The following is a 20,186-nucleotide window of genomic DNA, read 5'->3' on the forward strand; positions in this document are numbered from 1 at the left end:
CAAATGTGCTACTGCCTCCTCCACACCTTTTGACCTGTTGACTACCTTGGTAAAATGAAGCTTCCAACTCCACCTCAGGGTGGAGAATTTCTTGGTCATTAGGGGGTCCCACTGGCAAGAGTACATGTGGAATTATATCTTTGGGCCTTACCCAGAACCAGTCCTAGGAATATACAGCTGGTCTACCAGGTCATTCCCATACGTGATCTCTCTGCAGAGTATGGGCACCTTTTTTTTTCTTTTTTTCTTTTTTTAGCTCTTTCCCCTTTTTTTCTTGAACCTCCACTTTGGAGCAGGATTGATCTTTGTGACAAGATAAAATGGTAGCATGGAATTATGGCCTACTGCGAGAAGTTTCTTGATTTACCAAACTGCTATATCAGTTTTTTTTTTTTTTTTCTTGATTAAAGCTTAGCATGTTGCCAGCAGAGCTCCTTTGACTATGTTATATTACATTTTAAGGCAGAGATTTAAAATTTTAAGTGAGATGGGAAAAGGGATATGACATATCAAAATCCAGAGGGGGGCATCTGGAATCTTCAAAACATATTAAATATTAAAGTATAATCTTGGGATAATGAAAGATCTTTATAGTCCCCCAATGTAAACTATTGATAACAAACTCTTTTGGCTTTTGTGATTGTGGATACATGATTTAATCTTGTAGCTTCTGCTTCACATCTATAAAATGTGGATATGTTATTATCTAGTACATAAGATTGTTGAGACAGTTAAATGACATACTGTATGTAAAGTATAATACTTAGCACATTGTTTGGCACAAACTAAGTATAAATAACAATACCATTATTACTATAATTATTATATATATACTATATAATAGTATATATATTAGTAATATAGTATATGTATAGTAATATATAGTATATTATATATATACTATATAATAGTACATATATTATTATTTGTGCAGTATATACAATGCAGACTTTTAATTTCGATGACATGCTAATTCTTAAGAGGGCATGCATGAAGTATTTCTTGGTTCTGTAGAGAGAGTTTAAAAAAGGCTGAGAAATATTATTTTTTATTTTCAAGGATAAATCCATTCATGTTGTACCCCTTGTTTATTGCCTCTGCTTTGCAGTGATTCTAGTTTTGAAGAAATCCTCTGTGACTTTCAGCCAGGTATTTTGTAATATCATTTGTTTTTATTTTGGCTAGTAAAAGAAGTCCAAACCTAAATATTAATCAGTTGAGAAGGCTGATCATAACTTTGTTATTAACCGACCTCCCAACCTTCACAAACCAGACCCAGATCTATATGCAGTATTTGTAAATTGTCTGATGTGGTTCTCACCTCCTCTCTGAGCTCATACTGATCAATGATGCTTTTTAGTTTCTCTGCGAGCTCTGTGTTCTCCTGACAGAGCTTCATGTTTCGCTCACTCTGCTGCTCAATCTGGGCCTGGATATCCGTCAGGGTGTTCTGGAAATGACTTGTGATCTCCTTCCTTTTCTCTTCTTCCTCACGTGCCCGCTGAAGGGTTTCTTCCTGTAGAGAGAATGCACGCTCTCGTTATGCTGGTTTATAAGTCCCTAGGTTTACAGAACTCAGAGTTTGGTCGATAAAGGGAGAATAGTGTGCAGGCTAAGTAGGATGTATTTCCTCAGTTCCCTAGAGGTAACATTGCTCAGCCCCAACATAAATGTTTGAGCAAAGGTTTCAACTGTGAGTACACGGTCACTCAGAGCAGGTGCAGCAAGGGCCTTGAATTTGATAGCTGGCGATAAATAAACTTGTTTTAAAGTCAACAGGTCCTCTGCTGAGTAAATAAACTGCAGTGTTTCCTAACAGACATGCAGCCTGAAGGTTCTATCTCTTGGTTGTAGCCTAGGAAAAAGGATACTCAGTCTTACTGATTGATGGGATAGATCACGTGTTCCCTTAGTTTGGTACAGAAAGAGGAACAGCAGATCTTATGTTCCTCTGTAAAAATGATGGCATTGTATTCCCCAAGTTTTGTAACTATAAGTGATTACAATATATATTTTTTCTTATTAAAAATAAATGTCATCCAAAAGCTTTTGAAAAGAAAACTAAGATAGCCATATATTAATTACAGCAATTCAAAAGTATCAAAAAATTTTAGAAAATATGCTGGGTATTTTTTGAAGGAACAATCATCCCATGAGTCACACAGAGTAATTGAAATATTCAGTGTAAATTTTAAATCTGAAAGCAATATGACGTTTCAAATCTTCCTTAACTCTAAAATGAAACATCTAATTTCCCCCTCTTCCACTTTGTTAACATTGAAGAATTGAAAATTAACTTTTATATCATTTCTGTTCTCTTTTCTCCTAAATCAAAATTCCCCTTTCATTGCTAACTACTTACAATGTACCCAAATTTCCCCCGTATCTATATTGAGAATTATTTGCTTTGTGCTTATTCCTGTCATTCTTTTAGAATAAAAGGGTTTAATCTTCTACATACACCAAAGATAGAGACTCTGCTGACAAGTGATACAGACATTTTAGGATCCCTTTAGTTCTGATTAATTTTATTATGAAAGCTTTCTTCATTGTTGGCAAGTAAAATTATACTGCATTTAGTTGCCTATCATGATCAAATTATGTAACAGGATTTTTAAAAAGAAATACTGATTGAAACAAGTAATTGTGCAAGTCTTTATTATGATAGTAGAATAATGTGATCAAAATAAAAGCTGATGCTGGAAATACATGCTCTGGAAATATTTTAATTTATCATTAGATATCCCCTTTCTTCTACAATATTGATATATTTTCTAACTCTGACTCCTGGTATCGGAATCACAATTTGTTCATGGTATAAACATTTATTGAATGGAAATTTCTTCAGTTCAGTTCAGTTGCACAGTCGTGTCCAACTCTTTAAGATCGCATGGACTGCAGCATGCCAGGCTTCCCTGTCCATCTCCAACTCTTGGAGCTTGCTCAAACTCACATCCGTCGAGTCAGTGATGCCATCCAACCATCTCATCTTTGCTGTCCCCTTCTCCTCTTGCCCTCAATCTTTCCCAGCATCTGGGTCTTTTCAAATGAGTCAGCTCTTCATATCAGGTGGTCAAAGTATTGGGCTTCAGCTTCAGCATCAGTCCCTCCAATGAATATTCAGGACTGATTTCCTTTAGGATTGACTGGTTTGATCTCCTTGAAGTCCAGGGGACTCTCAAGAGTCTTCTCCAACACCACAGTTCAAAAGCATCAATTCTTCGGTGCTCAGCTTTCTTTATGGTCCACTCTCACATCCATTCATGATTACTGGAAAAACCATAGCTTTGACTAGACAGACCTTTGTTGACAAAGTAATGTCTCTGCTTTTTAATATGCTGCCTAGGTTTGTCATAGCTTTTCTTCCAAGAAGCAAATGTCTTTTGATTTCATGGCTGCAGTCACCATCTGTGGTGATTTTGGAGCCCAAGAAAATAAAATCTGTCACTATTTCCATTGTTTTCCCATCTATTTGCTATAAGTCATGGGACCGGACGCCATGATCTTAGTTTTTTGAATGTTGGGTTTTAAGCCAACTTTTTCACTCTCCTCTTTCACTTTCATCAAGAGGCTCTTTAGTGCTTCTTCTCTTTCTGAGGTATATGTCTTAGGAAATTTCTTAGAAAGAAATTTAGAAGAAATCTACACTTCCTAATCTGGAGAAATTAAGTATCAGAGATGTTATTTCCTTGAACTTTGAATGCTAACACTTACTATATATATTTCACTAAAAATGATTACAGCCATCTGTTAAAGAGTTGTTGAATATACATATGATAGTGATTCTGTCCTTATTGTTCCTGATTAACTTAGAAGTCAACAATCTCCTAGTTAGAATTATAGTCCATGATTTGGATATTATTTGCTTTTATAACTATTCCATCCATGAATGAATGAGTAAATGAAGGGACCATCCCATGCTACCCAGCAAGTCTGAGTTTTTCACTGGCCACTGGCTAGAAAAAGAGGGTATAGCTGTTAACATGGCATTTAACACATGTCAAACCATAATAGCACCCAATCCTGGCCCATAGAATGGCATCTTGCATTGTACATTACACTGTTTTTCAATGAGAGAAAAATAAGTCTACTGAAATCATAAAATTTGATTCTGCTAATAAATAAAACACAATCATTTGGGCAGTGTCTGAGGTAGAATTTTCTTTATCATACACAAAATTCAAAGTGAAAATTAATAATGCAAAAAGAAGATTGAGGGACAAAATCTGAAATAACTAAGAAAACAACTTTTCAGAAATCACTGTGCCTCTTAAAACCAGTGCTGTGCCTGGCACACAATCCATAGGTATTCTGTAAATGTTTATAATGAGTCAACAGATTTCATTAATTTACATGCAGACATATGAATAGCTTGGATCCGATAGTCTTTTCCACATTAAAATTCAGTGATATTCTGATAACAAACCCTGCTTATTTCTTTACTAAAATTATATTGCCTGAGACACTAATTTCTTACAAGGTGGGTCTTTTGGTATAATTTGAGGCTCAAAATACTATGTTCATTGATAAAAAGGAAAATATCTCAATAAAAAGATAGGAGCTGTCAGGAGAAAAATAATCCATAAGAAAGAACAAAGTGGAAATTTTAGAGTTAAAACTTACAAAATATGAAATGTAAAAACCACTGGGTGGGCTTACACAGCAGAATAGAGATAACAGAGGACAGAGTCAGTGAATATGAAGATAGGTCAGTGTGAAATATCTAAAGATCAAGGAGAAAAAAGATTGATAAAGTACATGAAGTGAGACTCAAGGACCCGTGGGACAATATCAAAAGATCTAACCCACATGGAGTTAAAATCTTAGAAGGGGAATGGGGGAGAGAGAGAGAATGGGGCAGCAAAAAAAATATTTAAAGAAATAATGACTGAAACTTCCTGAAATTTGGTAAAAGACATAAACTACAGATATGAAGTGAAAGTTGCTCAGTCACGTCTGACTCTTTGTGACCCCATGAACTATACAGTCTATGGAATTCTCGAGGCCAGAATACTAGAGTGGGTAGCCTATCCCTTCTCCAGTGGATCTTCCCAACCCAGGAATTGAACTGGGGTCTCTTGCATTGCAGGCAGATTCTTTACCAACTGAGCTATCAGGGATACAGGTATAAGAAGCTCAACAAATCCTAAGTAGGATAAATATGAAGAAAGCCACACTTGGGCATAAAACAAAATTCCAAAAGCCAAAAATCCATAGAAAATTCTTAAAAGTAGTCAGAGATAAATGACATATCACACCAGGAGAACAATAATTCAAATTATTGTTGATTTTCATCAGAAATTGTGGAGGCCAGAATACAGAATCTATAAAAGACTGAGTAAGAGAAAGAAAAGGAAAAAAATTCTTGTCAAGCTAGAATTATTTATCCAGTGAGTATAACCTTAGATCATAAAGCAAAATAAAGACATTTTAAAGATAAAAAGCAAATAAGAGAATTGACCTATACTATAAGAAGTACTAAAGAAGTTCTTCAGGCTGAAGGGAGTGACACCAAACAGAAATGTAAAGCTTCAGAAGAAATAAAAAGCATCAGAAATGGTAAAATCTGGGTTTGAGAAAAGACAGTTTTGCTTGAATTTTTAAAGGACTATATGAAATTGTTTAAAGTAAAAATTATAGCATTGCCTCAGGAGTTTTATAAATTATATAAAGATAGGGAGCAATAAAGGGACCTTCTATTTGTAATGTTTCTACATATTATATGAAGTGATACAGTTTTAACTCCAGGTAGACTGTGACAAGTTAAGAATATCTATAGCAATCATAGAACAACCACTAAAAATGGAAAGAGATATAATTAAAAATCCAAGAGATGAGATAAAAAATTTTTAAAGTTTCCAGTAATCCAGATAAGGCAGGATAAAAGCAGAGGAAGAAAAAACAGATGTGACAAATAGTAAATAAATAATAAAATGGAAGACATATCCAACCACTCCAATAATTACATTATGTTAATGGTTCCAAATAGGAAAAGGAGTACATCAAGGCTGTATATTATCACCCTGCTTATTTAACTTATATGCAGAGTACATCATGAGAAACGCTGGACTGGAAGAAGCACAAGCTGAAATCAAGATTGCTGGGAGAAATATCAATAACCTCAGATATGCAGATGACACCACCCTTATGGCAGAAAGTGAAGAGTAACTAAAAAGCCTCTTGATGAAAGTGAAAGAGGAGAGTGAAAAAGCTGGCTTAAAGCTCAACATTCAGAAAACTAAGATCATGGCATCCGGTCCCATCACTTCATGGGAAATAGATGGGTAAACATTTTGGGCTCCAAAATCACTGCAGATGGTGACTGCAGCCATGAAATTAAAAGACGCTTACTCCTTGGAAGGAAAGTTATGACCAACCTAGATAGTATATTGAAAAGCAGAGACATTACTTTGCCAACAAAGGTCCGTCTAGTCAAGGCTATGGTTTTCCCTGTGGTCATGTTTGGATGTGAGAGTTGGATTGTGAAGAAGGCTGAGCACCGAAGAATTGATGCTTTTGAACTGTGGTGTTGGAGAAGACTCTTGAGGGTCCCTTGGACTGCAAGGAGATCCAACCAGTCCATTCTGAAGGAGATCAGCCCTGGGATTTCTTTGGAAGGAATGATGCTAAAGCTGAAACTCCAGTACTTTGGCCACCTCATGCAAAGAGTTGACTCATTGGAAAAGACTCTGATGCTGGGAGGGATTGAGGGCGGGAGGAGAAGGGGACGACAGAGGATGAGATGGCTGGATGGCATCACTGACTCGATGGACGTGAGTCTGAGTGAACTCCGGGAGTTGGTGATGGACAGGGAGGCCTGGCGTGCTGCGATTCATGAGGTCGCAAAGAGTCGGACATGACTGAGCGACTGAACTGAATTGAACTGAATGGACTACTACTCCAGTTAAGGGGCTTCCCTGGTGGCTCAGTGATAAAGAATCCACCTGCCAATGCAGGAGTCCCAGATTCCATCCCTGGGTCAGGAAGATCCCCTGGAGTAGGGACTGGCAACCCACTCCAGTATTCTTGCCTGGGAAATCCTATGGACAGAGGACCCTGGTGGACTACAGTCCGTAAGGTTACAAAAGAGTCAGATATGATTTAGCAACTAAACAACAACAACAGAAATTACTCCAGTTAAGTGGCAGATATTGTAAGAATGAAAAGAAAGAAGGCCCAACTATAAGAGATGCATTTTAAATAGAAAAACAGAAAAACCCAGGTTGAAAATAAGTGGATGGAAAAAGATTACTCATTGCAAGCAATGAGTAAGAAAGCTACAGTGGTTAGATTGATATCAGATAATGTAGACATTCATATTGGTAAAAGTCACTTTATCAAGGAGACTTAGAAATAACAATAGTATACACGTGTTGTACTAATGCTTCAAAATATGAATACATGAATCAAAAATTGACATAATTGAAAGAAGTAGGCAATTTCACAATTATAGTTGGAGACTTTTTATACCCATCCCTCAGCAATTGATAGAGGAACAAGTCAAAAATTCAGTAAAGACATAAATACTCTAGAGTTAATTATTACTTATATAGCATTACACGTAACTTCTGAAAAACAGACATTCTTTCCAAGTGCATTTAGTATGTTCATCAAGATAGACCATATAAAGGGGCCATAAAAATTAAACGATGCTTCTAAATAACCCATGGATCAAAGAAACAATCAGGAGGGAAATCAGAAAATGTTTTGAATTTGAGTTCTGATTTTGACAAAATATTCATGACCTTAGACAACTGATTTTGATTGCTCAGTCTCAGTTCCTTCAATAAAATGGAGATACTAACTCATGGTTTTTGTGAAGATTGGATAAAATAACATATGTAAAGCACTCAGCACAAGTCCTGGCATAGTGATGCTACTTAATTCCATTGTCCACAACTGGAAGTCATTACTGAGGGTGTGCAGATATATGTACAGGGTCTCCTGCCACTTCCGTCGTTCTGTCTTTGAATGCTATCCAAAGAAACTACACCACATCATTCCATCCACATCATCAAAGGAGATTTAACTTTTATCTCCTTATGCTACAACACTCCTGAAAGCTGGGAGGTTTATGTAGGTACAGAGTGCTATTACTTGATTACATATCTGAAGTTGAGGATAATGCCCCCATTCCCATCTAACCTGGGTTTTGATGGTCCCAGAGCAATGATTAAAGAGATGCCAGAAGTCCATCTTTTACAACTCATAATTGGAGAGTTAAAGTTCATCACCCTAGCATTTCATTTCCCAAATATCAAAAACTGACTGTGGGGGTGGGAAGAGGCTCAAGAAGGAGGGGATATGTGTGTGTGTGTGTGTGTGTGTGTGTGTGTGTGTGAGTGTGTGTGTGTGTGTATGTGTTCAGTTCCTAAGTCATGTCCAACTCTTTGCAACCCCACGGACTGTAGCACATCAGGCTTCCCTGTCCTTCACTATCTCCTAGAGTTTGCTCAAATTCATGTCCACTGAGTTGGTTTTGTCAGAACTCTCCACTGTGACCTGTCCATCTTGGGTGGCCCTGCATGTCATGGCTCATAGCTTCATTGAGTTAAGCAAGCCCCTTTATCATGATGAGGCTGTGATGAGTTATGAGTGATTCATGATGTTGTATGGCAGAAACCAACACAACATTGTAAAGCAATTATCCTCCAATTAAAAACATGTGAGAGATTAACAGACTATGTCAAGAATTGTTTGAAATTTTAGTGACCTAAGCTTTTAGTGACCAAAGCAGAGAAAGCAGTGGAGATGGTAAGAGCTAAAGTCAGAGAGGTAATCAAGGGCCATGTAGGACCTCATACACCACACTAATAAGGATAATGAAGAGCCACTGAAATGTTTACACAGGAAGATGGCTAGATTGGCATTTTAGAAAGATCATTGTGGCAGATGGATTGGAGAAAGCAAGACTAGAGTCAGGGAGACCACACCTCTGAAAACTGATATCAAAATGAATAATTTTCTTTTTCTACTTCAAAAAGCCCCCAATTTTGGAATGTGAGGAGCCATTATCCAATTCTATTTTTCTTCCTAATTCCATTGTACAAACTCAGCAATGATATTAATCTCTCTGTTTCTTAAAGTATCTCCTTTTAAACACAGGTAATAATAACTATATCACAGGAATATTGCTGTCTAATTCTTGTTTGTCAAAAGCTTTAGCATCTTCAGCTGGAAAGGGGATTGTGGCTGCATGCAGTACTATCTTGGAGAACTCTGCATTTTGCTTCATTGAATGGAGCTAGTGTCTGCGTGTAATCAAATTAACCACACTGCTACAGGCTTCAGATCAGATCAGATCAGTCGCTCAGTCATGTCCAACTCTTTGCAATCCCATGAATCGCAGCACGCCAGGCCTCCCTGTCCATCACCAACTCCTGGAGTTCACTGAGACTCATGTCCATCGAGTCAGTGATGCCATCCAGCCATCTCATCCTCTGTCGTCCCCTTCTCCTCTTGCCCCCAATCCCTCCCAGCATCAGAGTCTTTTCCAATGAGTCAACTCTTCGCATGAGGTGGCCAAAGTACTGGAGTTTCAGCTTTAGCATCATTCCTTCCAAAGAAATCCCAGGGCTGATCTCCTTCAGAATGGACTGGTTGAATCTCCTTGCAGTCCAAGGGACCCTCAAGAGTCTTCTCCAACACCACAGTTCAAAAGCATCAATTCTTCAGTGCTCAGCCTTCTTCACAGTCCAACTCTTACATCCATACATGACCACAGGGAAAACCAAAGCCTTGACTAGACGAACCTTTGTTGACAAAGTATGTCTCTGCTTTTGAATATGCTATCTAGGTGACACCACCCTTATGGCAGAAAGTGAAGAGGAACTAAAAAGCCTTGTGATGAAAGTGAAAGTGGAGAGTGAAAAAGTTGGCTTAAAGCTCAACATTCAGAAAACGAAGATCATGGCATCCGGTCCCATCACTTCATGGGAAATAGATGGGGAAACAGTGGAAACAGTGTCAGACTTTATTTTTCTGGGCTCCAAAATGACTGCAGATGGTGACTGCAGCCATGAAATTAAAAGACGCTTACTCCTTGGAAAGTTATGACCAACCTAGATAGCATATTCAAAAGCAGAGACATTACTTTGCTACAGGCTTACGCTGTGATTAATGAAGCCCATGCAAACTGACTGAAGTGATCAGTCTATTATTTTTAGATTGAATAATTAAGCTTAGAGAGCTTCAGCGTTTTTTCGAGTAACTTCTTTTTTCAGATGACTGTTGACATTTTAGCTCTCAGTCTTCCCTTTTTCTGTCAGTTAGCTTTGTGTCAATTTGTTTCATGTCATGCAGATTTCATTTTTAGTCAAAAAATGTTGAATTTTTATAAATTTGTATGTTAAAGAGTAGAACTAAGGCCTACCTTAAAAAACAAAACAGAACAAACTCAACATAAAGAGGAATAACACACATTTTACCAAAGTTCTACTATTCATTGAGTACTACATCAGCACCTTACATATGTGGTCTCATTTAATTTTTTCCTGACCACACAGTGACATTGGTATAATCCCCATTTTATGGATGAGGTAACAGGCTTGGGTGGTAAAATAATTTATTGCAGGTCACAAGTGAGCAAGTGGCAGGGCTAATATTTGAACCCAAATCTCTCTGATTCTAAAACTCACAGCACGAATGGCAGAAGCCTGTGCCTACAAAGTGTGCAAGAAAGTGTGTTATTTGGGGCCTTGGTGACACATACCTTCAGTGTCTTGTTGTGTCTCTGCAGCTCCCGGCACAGACTCTCCAGTTTGCTTCTCGCAAGGATAGCTCTGCTGTGTTCACCTTGTAGCTGGTCCTTTTCTTTTTGGATCTGTGCCTGTTTCTTTTGTAGGAGTTTTAACTTCCTTTGCTCAGTGCGATGTTCATCCAGCTAGATGTGGGGGTGCACATGTGAAAAAAAAGGGCAGGAATCTCTGTTGAGTTGATAGGAGCAGAAGAGGAAATGCCTAAAGACCACCCTCTGGTTGTTTGGAAAATTTGTTGCTATCATCACTGCCCCCTCTGGAGTCAAATGAACTTCACGCGTGTTACCATGGCAATATTTGTAGATATGATTTAAAAGCATAACATTTATAGGTTTTTCCTTTATCATTATTATTCTTGATCTCTTTTACTTTGATCTTCTTTTCAGTGGTCTAGAAACAATTTTATCTTTTGTGAGTCTAATGAAGTCAGTCAGTATAGAAAGGCATGTTTCAGAATTCACAATAATGCTTTGCCTTAGGAAAATGGTCAGTGGTGTGTCTGCTTGGTTTACATTTAAATTTTCACAATTCTTTCTCAAAACAAGCTTTAGCAACTATTTTAAAAAGTAGGAAAGCGAAAAGCAGCTAGTAAACAGAAGGTGAAGCGTGTGGATTATGAGAAAGGAGGAGAGGAGCATGTACTCCTTGACTATTTAAGGATTGATGATCTGTCACCAGAGTTTCCGAAATAGCCACTGCACAACTCAACAGCACACAAGGGAAGTGTCTGTAACAAGCCTTGCTCTCTGCCCATCCCCCACAGCCTCCGTGCTTATGGTGAATGAATCATGACACTTGTTTCTGCTGAGCACAGGTGGGGCCTCCTCTCACAGCAGCCACAGCTAAAGTATCGAGGGCAACATGGAAAATGAAACCAATGGACCCCTGGACTTTCTGTCTCATGATGCTAAAATTCTGAGCTAGGGGTTGCCAGATAAAATGTAGGACACCCAGCTGAATTTCAATTTCAAATAAATAGAGAACAAGTTTTTAGTAAAAGTAATTCAAAGTATTGCCATTTGCTCTTGGTTTACTTGAAATGCAAAGGTAACTGGGCATTCTTTATTTTTGTTTGGTAAATTTGGCAACAAATATTTATGGAATTCTAGTTGGAATGGGGGAATGTGGGTTCAGCCTCCCCTATTCCAACTAGAATCCCATAAATATTTGTTGATATAAATTAAGCCTCCAGAGATGGCATACTAGGAGTAGGACTGGGATCTGACAGTGTGACCAGGAGCAAGCTGGAGCCTTTTTTTCAGAGCCGTTTCCTCCACTGGACTGAGTTCCCTTAGAATCTGAATGGTGTGTAAGCCAGGTGGGTGCTCGCTGTGATAATTATCTTGTTGGCTAATGAGGAGGAAAAGGCCTGGAAGCTCATGGGTTCTTTGGACTGTAGGTCCCTTGGTGCCTCTCAGAGCCAGATACAAATGGGTACACACACTGTAAGCCCTGATATGTGTCTTGGTTTGTTATCTTAATTTCTTATCTTGAAAAAGCATTAGTTCTTTCTGAGCTAGATGAACAGGATTGTCACATTTTCTTCAGTTCACATCTTATTTTAATTCTTTCCTCCCTCCCTCCCTCCCATTATACTGAAATATCCATGATAAACCTTTGCCAGATTAAGCTGGGGATATTCATTCGTGATATTCTATCTTCATACTTATGTATGTTTTTACTTATTAGTGAGTGTTAGCATCAGGAAAAGCTAGGTCCATATTATCCATATTACTATAAATATTAATTGAAATTGGTATCTTTCTTGAGGTTCAATTGGAAAATCAATGATATTTTATTATATATTTATCATGCTAACTTCATTTTGCACCATAGTTATTAGATATGGATGAAACTTCTTGTCCTTGTGTGTGGACTTTAAATGAACTGTTGTCCTTTCTTGAAATTTATATGTTGTTATTACTGATATTGCCATTTTGGTTTAGACTTTTCCTTTGGAAGATTAAACAATTTGTCAGGGTTTCTCAGCCTTAGCACCATCGACATTTGGTGATAGTTCTTTGTTGTGGGGGTCGTCCTGTGCATTGTAGGCTATTTAGCAGATGACCCCTACCCACTAGAGACCAGTAGCATCCCCAACTGTGATATCCAAAATATCTCCAGAGACACTGCATGTTGTCCCATGGTTGGCAAGACTTTCCCTCTTTGGGGGAACACTGCCCTGTGTGGATTTATCTGAGCTTCAGGAGAAGGATACTTTGCTTATGTTTCATAAGTTGGAAGAGATGATTTGTGCTTGCTCACTGAACATTTAAATGTTCTAGTTTTACTGAAGGATCATACACATTTGACATATAGCTAGGTCTATCTTGCTTTGCTCTAACTAAAACCCCTTAACTTTCTGACAATTTTTTTTAGAGTGTGACTAATTTTGTTCAACTACTTCAAGTTTATGTGATTGCATATGGTGTTTCTTAATGGATGAAAGCAAACATTATAACGGAGTCAACTTCAGTCAAATGCTGGCTCTGTGATTTAGTGATACGTTTAGATGTATGCCTTCTGTCCAGTTCTAACAGGCATATAGGATTTTTATCTGCAGTTTCTCTTGTTCTCTCTTTTTATTATTAAATTAAAAAAGTAAAATTAATGCCAAGTAGTTTGTGATGTTGTAACTACTTATAAATTGAGGAAATTTGCAAAAATATTTCTTCCAGGTCATTTCTTAATTTAGTCATGAGGTGTCCTTATTTATTTATGAACTTATTCTTATTTATTAATAAAATACAGTTGTTGATATTACAGGATTTAGAATCTGTAAGGGTGAGTGAACTTGAGTAGCAATGTGATTCACAGCTTTTGAATTTAATAATTTATTCTATGTTAACACTTAAATTCCCAGACACTCTCTATATTAATTTCTGAATCAGTGAGTAGGGAAATAGCTTTTAGTCTCCAAGTAAAAGGTTGAAATTCTTCATAATTTTTACTTTCTGAAAAGGATATATAATAGGGTTTTGAGGTCAATTTTCTCCTATTTATTTTTTCTAGAATGATCTTTTTAGTTTAAAAGTTTATTATGGGATATGATACAAATGCCAAAGTATAGTAAGACTGAGCTGAGTAGAATTTCTGGAAAAAATAACCTCTGTGGGATTGACTGCTTGACTAGTAGGGTGAGTGGGTTTGGGAATTCTTGGAGACCAGGGTGAACAGCCCTGGCTCATAAGAAAGATCTTAGGCAGACTGGATAAGTGATTCTTTTCTGATGTACTGCTGTGGGGCTACAGCAACATAAAGACTAGTAGTCTGGAAGATGCCCAGTTCACCTAAGCATGGAACATGGTACTAGAAACTAAATATGAAAGGCCTTGGTGTGAATAAGTAAATTGAAGGGTAAATTAAAGGGAAATCAATGTAGTAATCATTGAAAAGAGCAAGGACGGACCAGTGAGGATGGGGTCAGATTTGGGGGGAAAATATTATTTTTGACTGTTTTATGGTGCTGAAATTGTTCATGAGTGGTTAACAGGCAATATTAAACAAGTTGCAATAAAATTGATACACTAATACTTGCTTTAGAAATTTATACCATTCTTTTGGAAAACAATATGGCCATTAAAAACATTTATACTGCTTGATTTAGTAATCCCAATTCTGGAACTTTTCCCTGGGATCATAAAAGAGAAGAAACAAATCTCATGCATGATGATGTTCACTGCACCAATATTTGGTAAAACAAACAGTGGAAAGAATATAAATGTCCCCAAACTAGAGAACCAGTAGAATAAAGTCAATTAATGGAAAATTTCATAGCTTTGACAAAATATAATTATGAAGAACACATGTGAAAATGATTGTCACATGAGCCACAAAAAGTTATTAAATTCTATGCACCTAATGATGGTAGCTATGCAAAAGGTATCTTTGTATAGTAGAACTGAAAAGGAAGACAGTTAAGTCAGTGTTCATGTTTTAGACTGTAGGATTAGAGATATCTTTACTTATGTATTCAGCATTTTCCTTTTATCATTGTGATGTGGTTTATGTGATTAAAAATAATTTAAAAGCATTGTTGGCAGAGTTAAACAGTCACTAGTCATTCAGGGTTTCAGAATTTCTTTGAGGCTGTGCTGTGATGTGCTGTGCTAAGTCTCTTCAGTTGTGTCTGACTCTTTGTGACCCTATGGACTGTAGCTTGCCAAGCTCTTCTGTCCATTGGATTCTCCAGGCAAGAATACTGGAGTGGATTGGTGTGCCCTGTTCAAGAGGACCTTGCTGACCCAAGGATTGAACCTGAGTCTCTTATGTCTCCTGCATTGGCAGATGGGTTCTTTACCAGTAGCGCCACCTGGAAAGCCCCTTCTTTGGGTCTGTTTTATGACAGTTCAGCATAATGGTGTACATGAATGTACAAGGGAGAAAGCAAAGACTACACAGGGATCACAGGACTAAAATCAGAGTGAAAAAGAAGGTAAACAAGCCACTCATAAACTCTACTTCATCAACAGGGATAAGATGCAACCAGTGACCTGAGTGGTTTGTGGGTCTCAGTTTTGGAGACCTTCTTTAAAAAAAGAAGATTAAAAAAAAAGAATCATCTTCAGGGCTTCACAGGTGCCTATGCAAGTGAGAGGCCCTGACTCAAGCTTTTTTGATATGAGGTAAATCTGCCTTCAGGGGCAGTCTGACCTACTGCCAGGAGGAACTGTTTTGTTGGGTAGGGGGCTGTCACTGCTTCTCTGAAAGAAATAAGTAAGTGAAAAAAAATGAGGAAAAGAAGAAGAAATGAGAATGAGGTGGCGTATTGCCCAGCCTCACTTGAGAGGACGCCACATCTCCACAGTGGGTCTTCTACACCTCAGGGCTGGTGCATGGACCTCAGGTGCAACTCCTTTAGTCAGTTTTTGCGAGGCCTCACTGAAACTAGTGGTGCTGGCTTTGCTGAGCCCTTTTCTTTCTTCCAAGTGGACTATTGTAAGAGTACTGGTGAGGAGACCATCTACTTCACGAGTTCTCTGAAGTCTGGGAGTGGCTTCTCTTCCTGCCACGGGCCCTAATTTGTTGAGAGGGAGACTGCATGTGGAGGATCTATAACTGGAAACAAAATCCATGTCAAGTGCTTTGCTATTGTGTGGGACAGGAGAAGAATGTAGATCATGGAGAATAAATGAATGAATGAATGAATGAATGGATGCATTCATCAGGAATAAATGAGAATGTTTCACAAACTGAGGGGTGGAATTAAGTCAACCTCTGCTTTATTTGAGAAGACCATTCCCTTAAAAAACCTGTGCTTAAGAACCAGTTGAAAGTTTACTTTTTATTTCTAGTGTACTTCTGTTTCATTGAAAAGCCAAAAAGAACTTTTAAATTTTCACAACTTTTAATTATCTCTAATTTGCTGTTCCATCTCTCAAATTATGCACATAATTGAAGGTGGAGTGATTCCAACTCTGTTCTCTTTCTTCCTTTTGCTTTTATTCCTCAGTTTTTCTGTTTCTTTCTTTCCTTTTTAAAAACTCTGCCTTTGTGAAGTCTGATTTTGACTTGCCTGGGGTAACCAGCTATAGTCTATAATGAGGTACCTGAAAAGCTAACAACCTCCTTTTCTCAGCTCTAACCAGAGCTTAAATCTTTCTGGCAAAAGGGCTAATCAATGAACTTACCAATTCAGCATATTTCTTGAATAAAAAATCAAACTTTTCCTCAGGAGTTTGCAACTTGTTCAGATTTTGCATTAGCAGGTTGGCTTCTTTGCCTTAAAAGAAAACAAAAACCATAAAGACATTTTAAAAATTAAGAGTTGAACTTGAAGTCAGATGATAAGGGCTGGAATCTCAGGTGGTCTACTTGTGCTAAGTTGCTTTGGTCATGTCCGACTCTTTGTGACCCTATGGACTATAGACTTCCAAGGCTCCTCTATCCATGGGGTTCTTAAGGCAAGAATAGCAGAATGAGTTGCTATGCCCTTCTTCATGGGATCTTCCCAACCCAGGGATTGAACCCACATCTACTTGTTAGCTGCTTGCTATCCAGCCTTGGGCAAGTCACTTAACCTGTCTGAGATGCAGATGTAAATTTTTTTTTTTCCCTTTGAAAAGGAATGACACCTACTTTGCAAAATAAGTGATTAATTGAGAAGTTTATAAAAATGTGTGGTACAGTGTCAGGCTCATGGTAGATTTTCAATAAATGTTGACTATAAGAGTAGTCCCTAAATTTCCATCCTAAGAATTCATTCTTAGTTACTTCCCCTTATACTCTAAATATTCCAGGGAATTGTGAACATTCTGAAAATATTCAGAAGACTAAAAAACCACAGACTTTATGGAAGAGTAAATCATCCATTTCCCCATGTTAATTATTAAAAAAAAAAAAAAAGAAGAAGAAGAAGCAAACCAGCCTATATCTGACTACTATAAAGCAGCCGGCATTAATACCTGGAGCTGTAAAAAAATTCCAGCCCAAAGCAGAGAAACTTGATAGTTTAGTCTGCCCATGTTTTTGGTTTTGTTCCTTTAGTGCCTCTTTCTTTTTTGGGGACGGAAACCAAGTGTCTTGTTTCTGTGTGTGAGCCCATTTCATGCAGTTTTTGTGGGAATGACTCTGATCGTATTTCCTATCAGAGAATAAAGTCAATATATAGAGAAAATGGACCCAAGACACTTTTCCCCAGGCCTTTTTGTGTCTCTTTGGTTACAAGTTTAGCCTCCCCGGGTCTTCCCTTCTCCCACCTAGACCTTAATCTCTGTTGGCAGTTTCATTTTCTGTTCCCAGTTGGAGTTTGTGTTATGTTTAAAAACTCATCAGTTTATGATTATTTGATAGTGAGCCTTTGATTCTTTCTTTTCTTTCCCCATTGTTCTTCCTTTTTGTCTTTTGAGCTCAACCTCCCAGATAGCCTTCCTGAGATGACTGGATCTTTGGTATCCACAGGGATACCTGTAGATCTTTCAGTATCCACAGGGTTGAGGGTTGCAGGCAGGAGCTGGACCCTGAGGCTCACACACATGTACCACTGCACTGTCTTTGCCAACAGTTGGGTCAAGGTGGGGCAGCTTCCCCATCCTCACCTACCTGTTATACCTGCCCTGTCTATCTGAATAGAGAGGTTAAGCCACCCAGTGGAGCCTACATTTCCTGATATAAATCTGCTTGAGAATGTTAACAATTTTGACAACCTCTCCCACAAGAACAGGCGTTTCTCCTTTGCTGGAATTTTTGTTTTCATCTTGGAGAGGCAAATATATCATGGAATTAGGGTTTCCAGGTGAAATATAGGACATGGGACACTCTTATACTAAAAAACAATGGTGTCTCTGAAATTTAATGTTCCTTGGGTGGCTTGTATTTTCACACTTGCTAAATCTGGTAACTCTAATGGCATCAAAGAATTTTAGGTTTAGAAGGAACTTCAAAGAGCACCCAGACAACTGGTTAACTTTATAGATTAAGAATAGAAAGCCCAGAGAAGCCCAAAGTTATGTAATTAGCACTGGCAGAGCCAAGGCTTGGATCCAGGGTTTGTCTACTTGTTCCAAATCACTCCACTCCCATGTGGAATTTTGATGCCAGGGAAACCTAGAGAAATAAAAAGAAGCTTCTTTTGAAAAAAGAAAAAAATGACCTCATTCCTAACAGCTGGTTTCATCTATCTTTGCCCAGTGAGTCAGTTCAGATTAGAGACATGATCTGAGACAGGGGAGAGGGCGGGGGTGAGTGGTGCCCGACCAGCAACCCAATTATGGCCTATGGCATAACATTACCTTTAAACTGATAAACTCTGCTGTCCCACCCCAACCAGGCCTGGCTTTGAGAGATTTCTGTAGTAGCAGGGATGGCTTGTGTTGGTCTGGCCATCCCTTCACCCTGGTCTTCAGTTTGTGGAAGGCGCTCATGTGATGACTGCTGTCCTGGGTTAGAGGATCACCCATTACAGGCAGGAGACTGTACTGTTGATCATGTCTGGCCTGGAACCTCTTATAGTGTTTGGTCCATGGCAAGTGTTTAGTGAATCTTGGTAATAATGGAACTAAACAGAGCCAACCTGTGCACACGAATATCTTGTAAATCAAATAAACACTGTCCAGAAAACAACTTTGTGATCAACTGGAGGAAAGACACCTGTGACCTTTAATGTATGCTTAGCATAGCTCTCAATGTGAGTATCAACCAGAAAACCATATCATGTTTCTTTTGGGAAAGATAGAAACACTTGAGTGAGGCCAGTGAGTGAGGATCTCTTTTTCTGTGTTCAGTATCTTCTCTCCCTTTAGTTTTTTGAACAATGAGAACAGTTGTTTTTTTTTTTTTTTAAATTGACACACTTGCTAAGGTCTTTTTCTGCTCTCATATTCTCTTTTTTTATTTTATTTTATTTTATTTTTTCTAATTTTATTTTATTTTTAAACTTTACATAATTGTATTAGTTTTGCCAAATATCCAAATGAATCCGCCACAGGTATACATGTGTTCCCCATCCTGAACCCTCCTCCCTCCTCCCTCCCCATACCATCCCTCTGGGTCATCCCAGTGCACTAGCCCCAAGCATCCAGTATCATGCATCGAACCTGGACTGGCAACTCGTTTCTTACATGATATTTTACATGTTTCAATGCCATTCTCCCAAATCTTCCCACCCTCTCCCTCTCCCACAGAGTCCATAAGACTGTTCTATACATCAGTGTCTCTTTTGCTGTCTCGTACACCGGGTTATTGTTACCATCTTTCTAAATTATTTTGTATAGAAGTTGAACATTCAGATGCATCAGTCCACCCTTCAAAAATGATTTCTACAAAAAAAAATCCAAGAAATTGGAGACAAACATGTACATAATCCATAACTTTGTAACATGAGAGAGCTTAGTTTTTACATGTCCATTAAATTTTTGCTGGACTACAGTGCTGTGTGCGATTGTGTGGAGGAGGGATTAGACCAATCATCTCATAAGAAAGGCTGTCATTACAATTTTAGGAAATGGGGTCATTAGGTGACAGTGTCAGACACAAGAAGAAAAATCAGTTTTATGTGTTTAAACTACTAGCAGTTTCTTAGCTATAACTATAAAGAAAGCTTTCCTAAAAAGAAAAAAAACTGAGCCTAATAATGAGATTAGCAAGAAGAGATAAGAAAGTCTTCCTCAGTGATCAGTGCAAATAGAGGAAAACAATAGAATGGGAAGGGCTAGAGATCTCTTCAAGAAAATTAGAGACACCAAGGGAACATTTCATTCAAAGATGGGCACAGTAAAGGAAGAAACGGTATGGACTTAACAGAAGCAGAAGATATTAAGAAGACGTGGCAAGAATACACAGATCAGATCAGATCAGATCAGTCGCTCAGTCGTGTCCGACTCTTTGTGACCCCATGAATCGCAGCACGCCAGGCCTCCCTGTCCATCACCAACTCCCAGAGTTCACTCAAACTCACGTCCATCGAGTCAGTGATGCCATCTAGCCATCTCA

The 20,186-nt window shown here is 38.2% G+C and overlaps 1 protein-coding gene across 3 annotated transcripts in view; it reads right to left on the bottom strand.

Annotated features, from left to right (window-relative positions):
* Window positions 1-20,186, bottom strand: part of TXLNB (taxilin beta) — a 62,052-nt gene that overhangs the window by 31,598 nt on the left and 10,268 nt on the right. For all 3 annotated transcript variants that reach the window (XM_059889692.1, XM_024996601.2, NM_001102051.1), the window contains 3 exon segments: window positions 16,388-16,479; window positions 10,712-10,882; window positions 1,322-1,516 (listed from right to left, as the gene is read on the bottom strand). In XM_059889692.1, the coding sequence (XP_059745675.1) occupies window positions 1,322-1,516; window positions 10,712-10,882; window positions 16,388-16,459 (438 nt within the window). In that variant the 5' untranslated portion in view covers window positions 16,460-16,479.

Source organism: Bos taurus, chromosome 9 (assembly GCF_002263795.3).
Source record: "Bos taurus isolate L1 Dominette 01449 registration number 42190680 breed Hereford chromosome 9, ARS-UCD2.0, whole genome shotgun sequence".
Lineage (NCBI taxonomy): Eukaryota > Metazoa > Chordata > Mammalia > Artiodactyla > Bovidae > Bos > Bos taurus.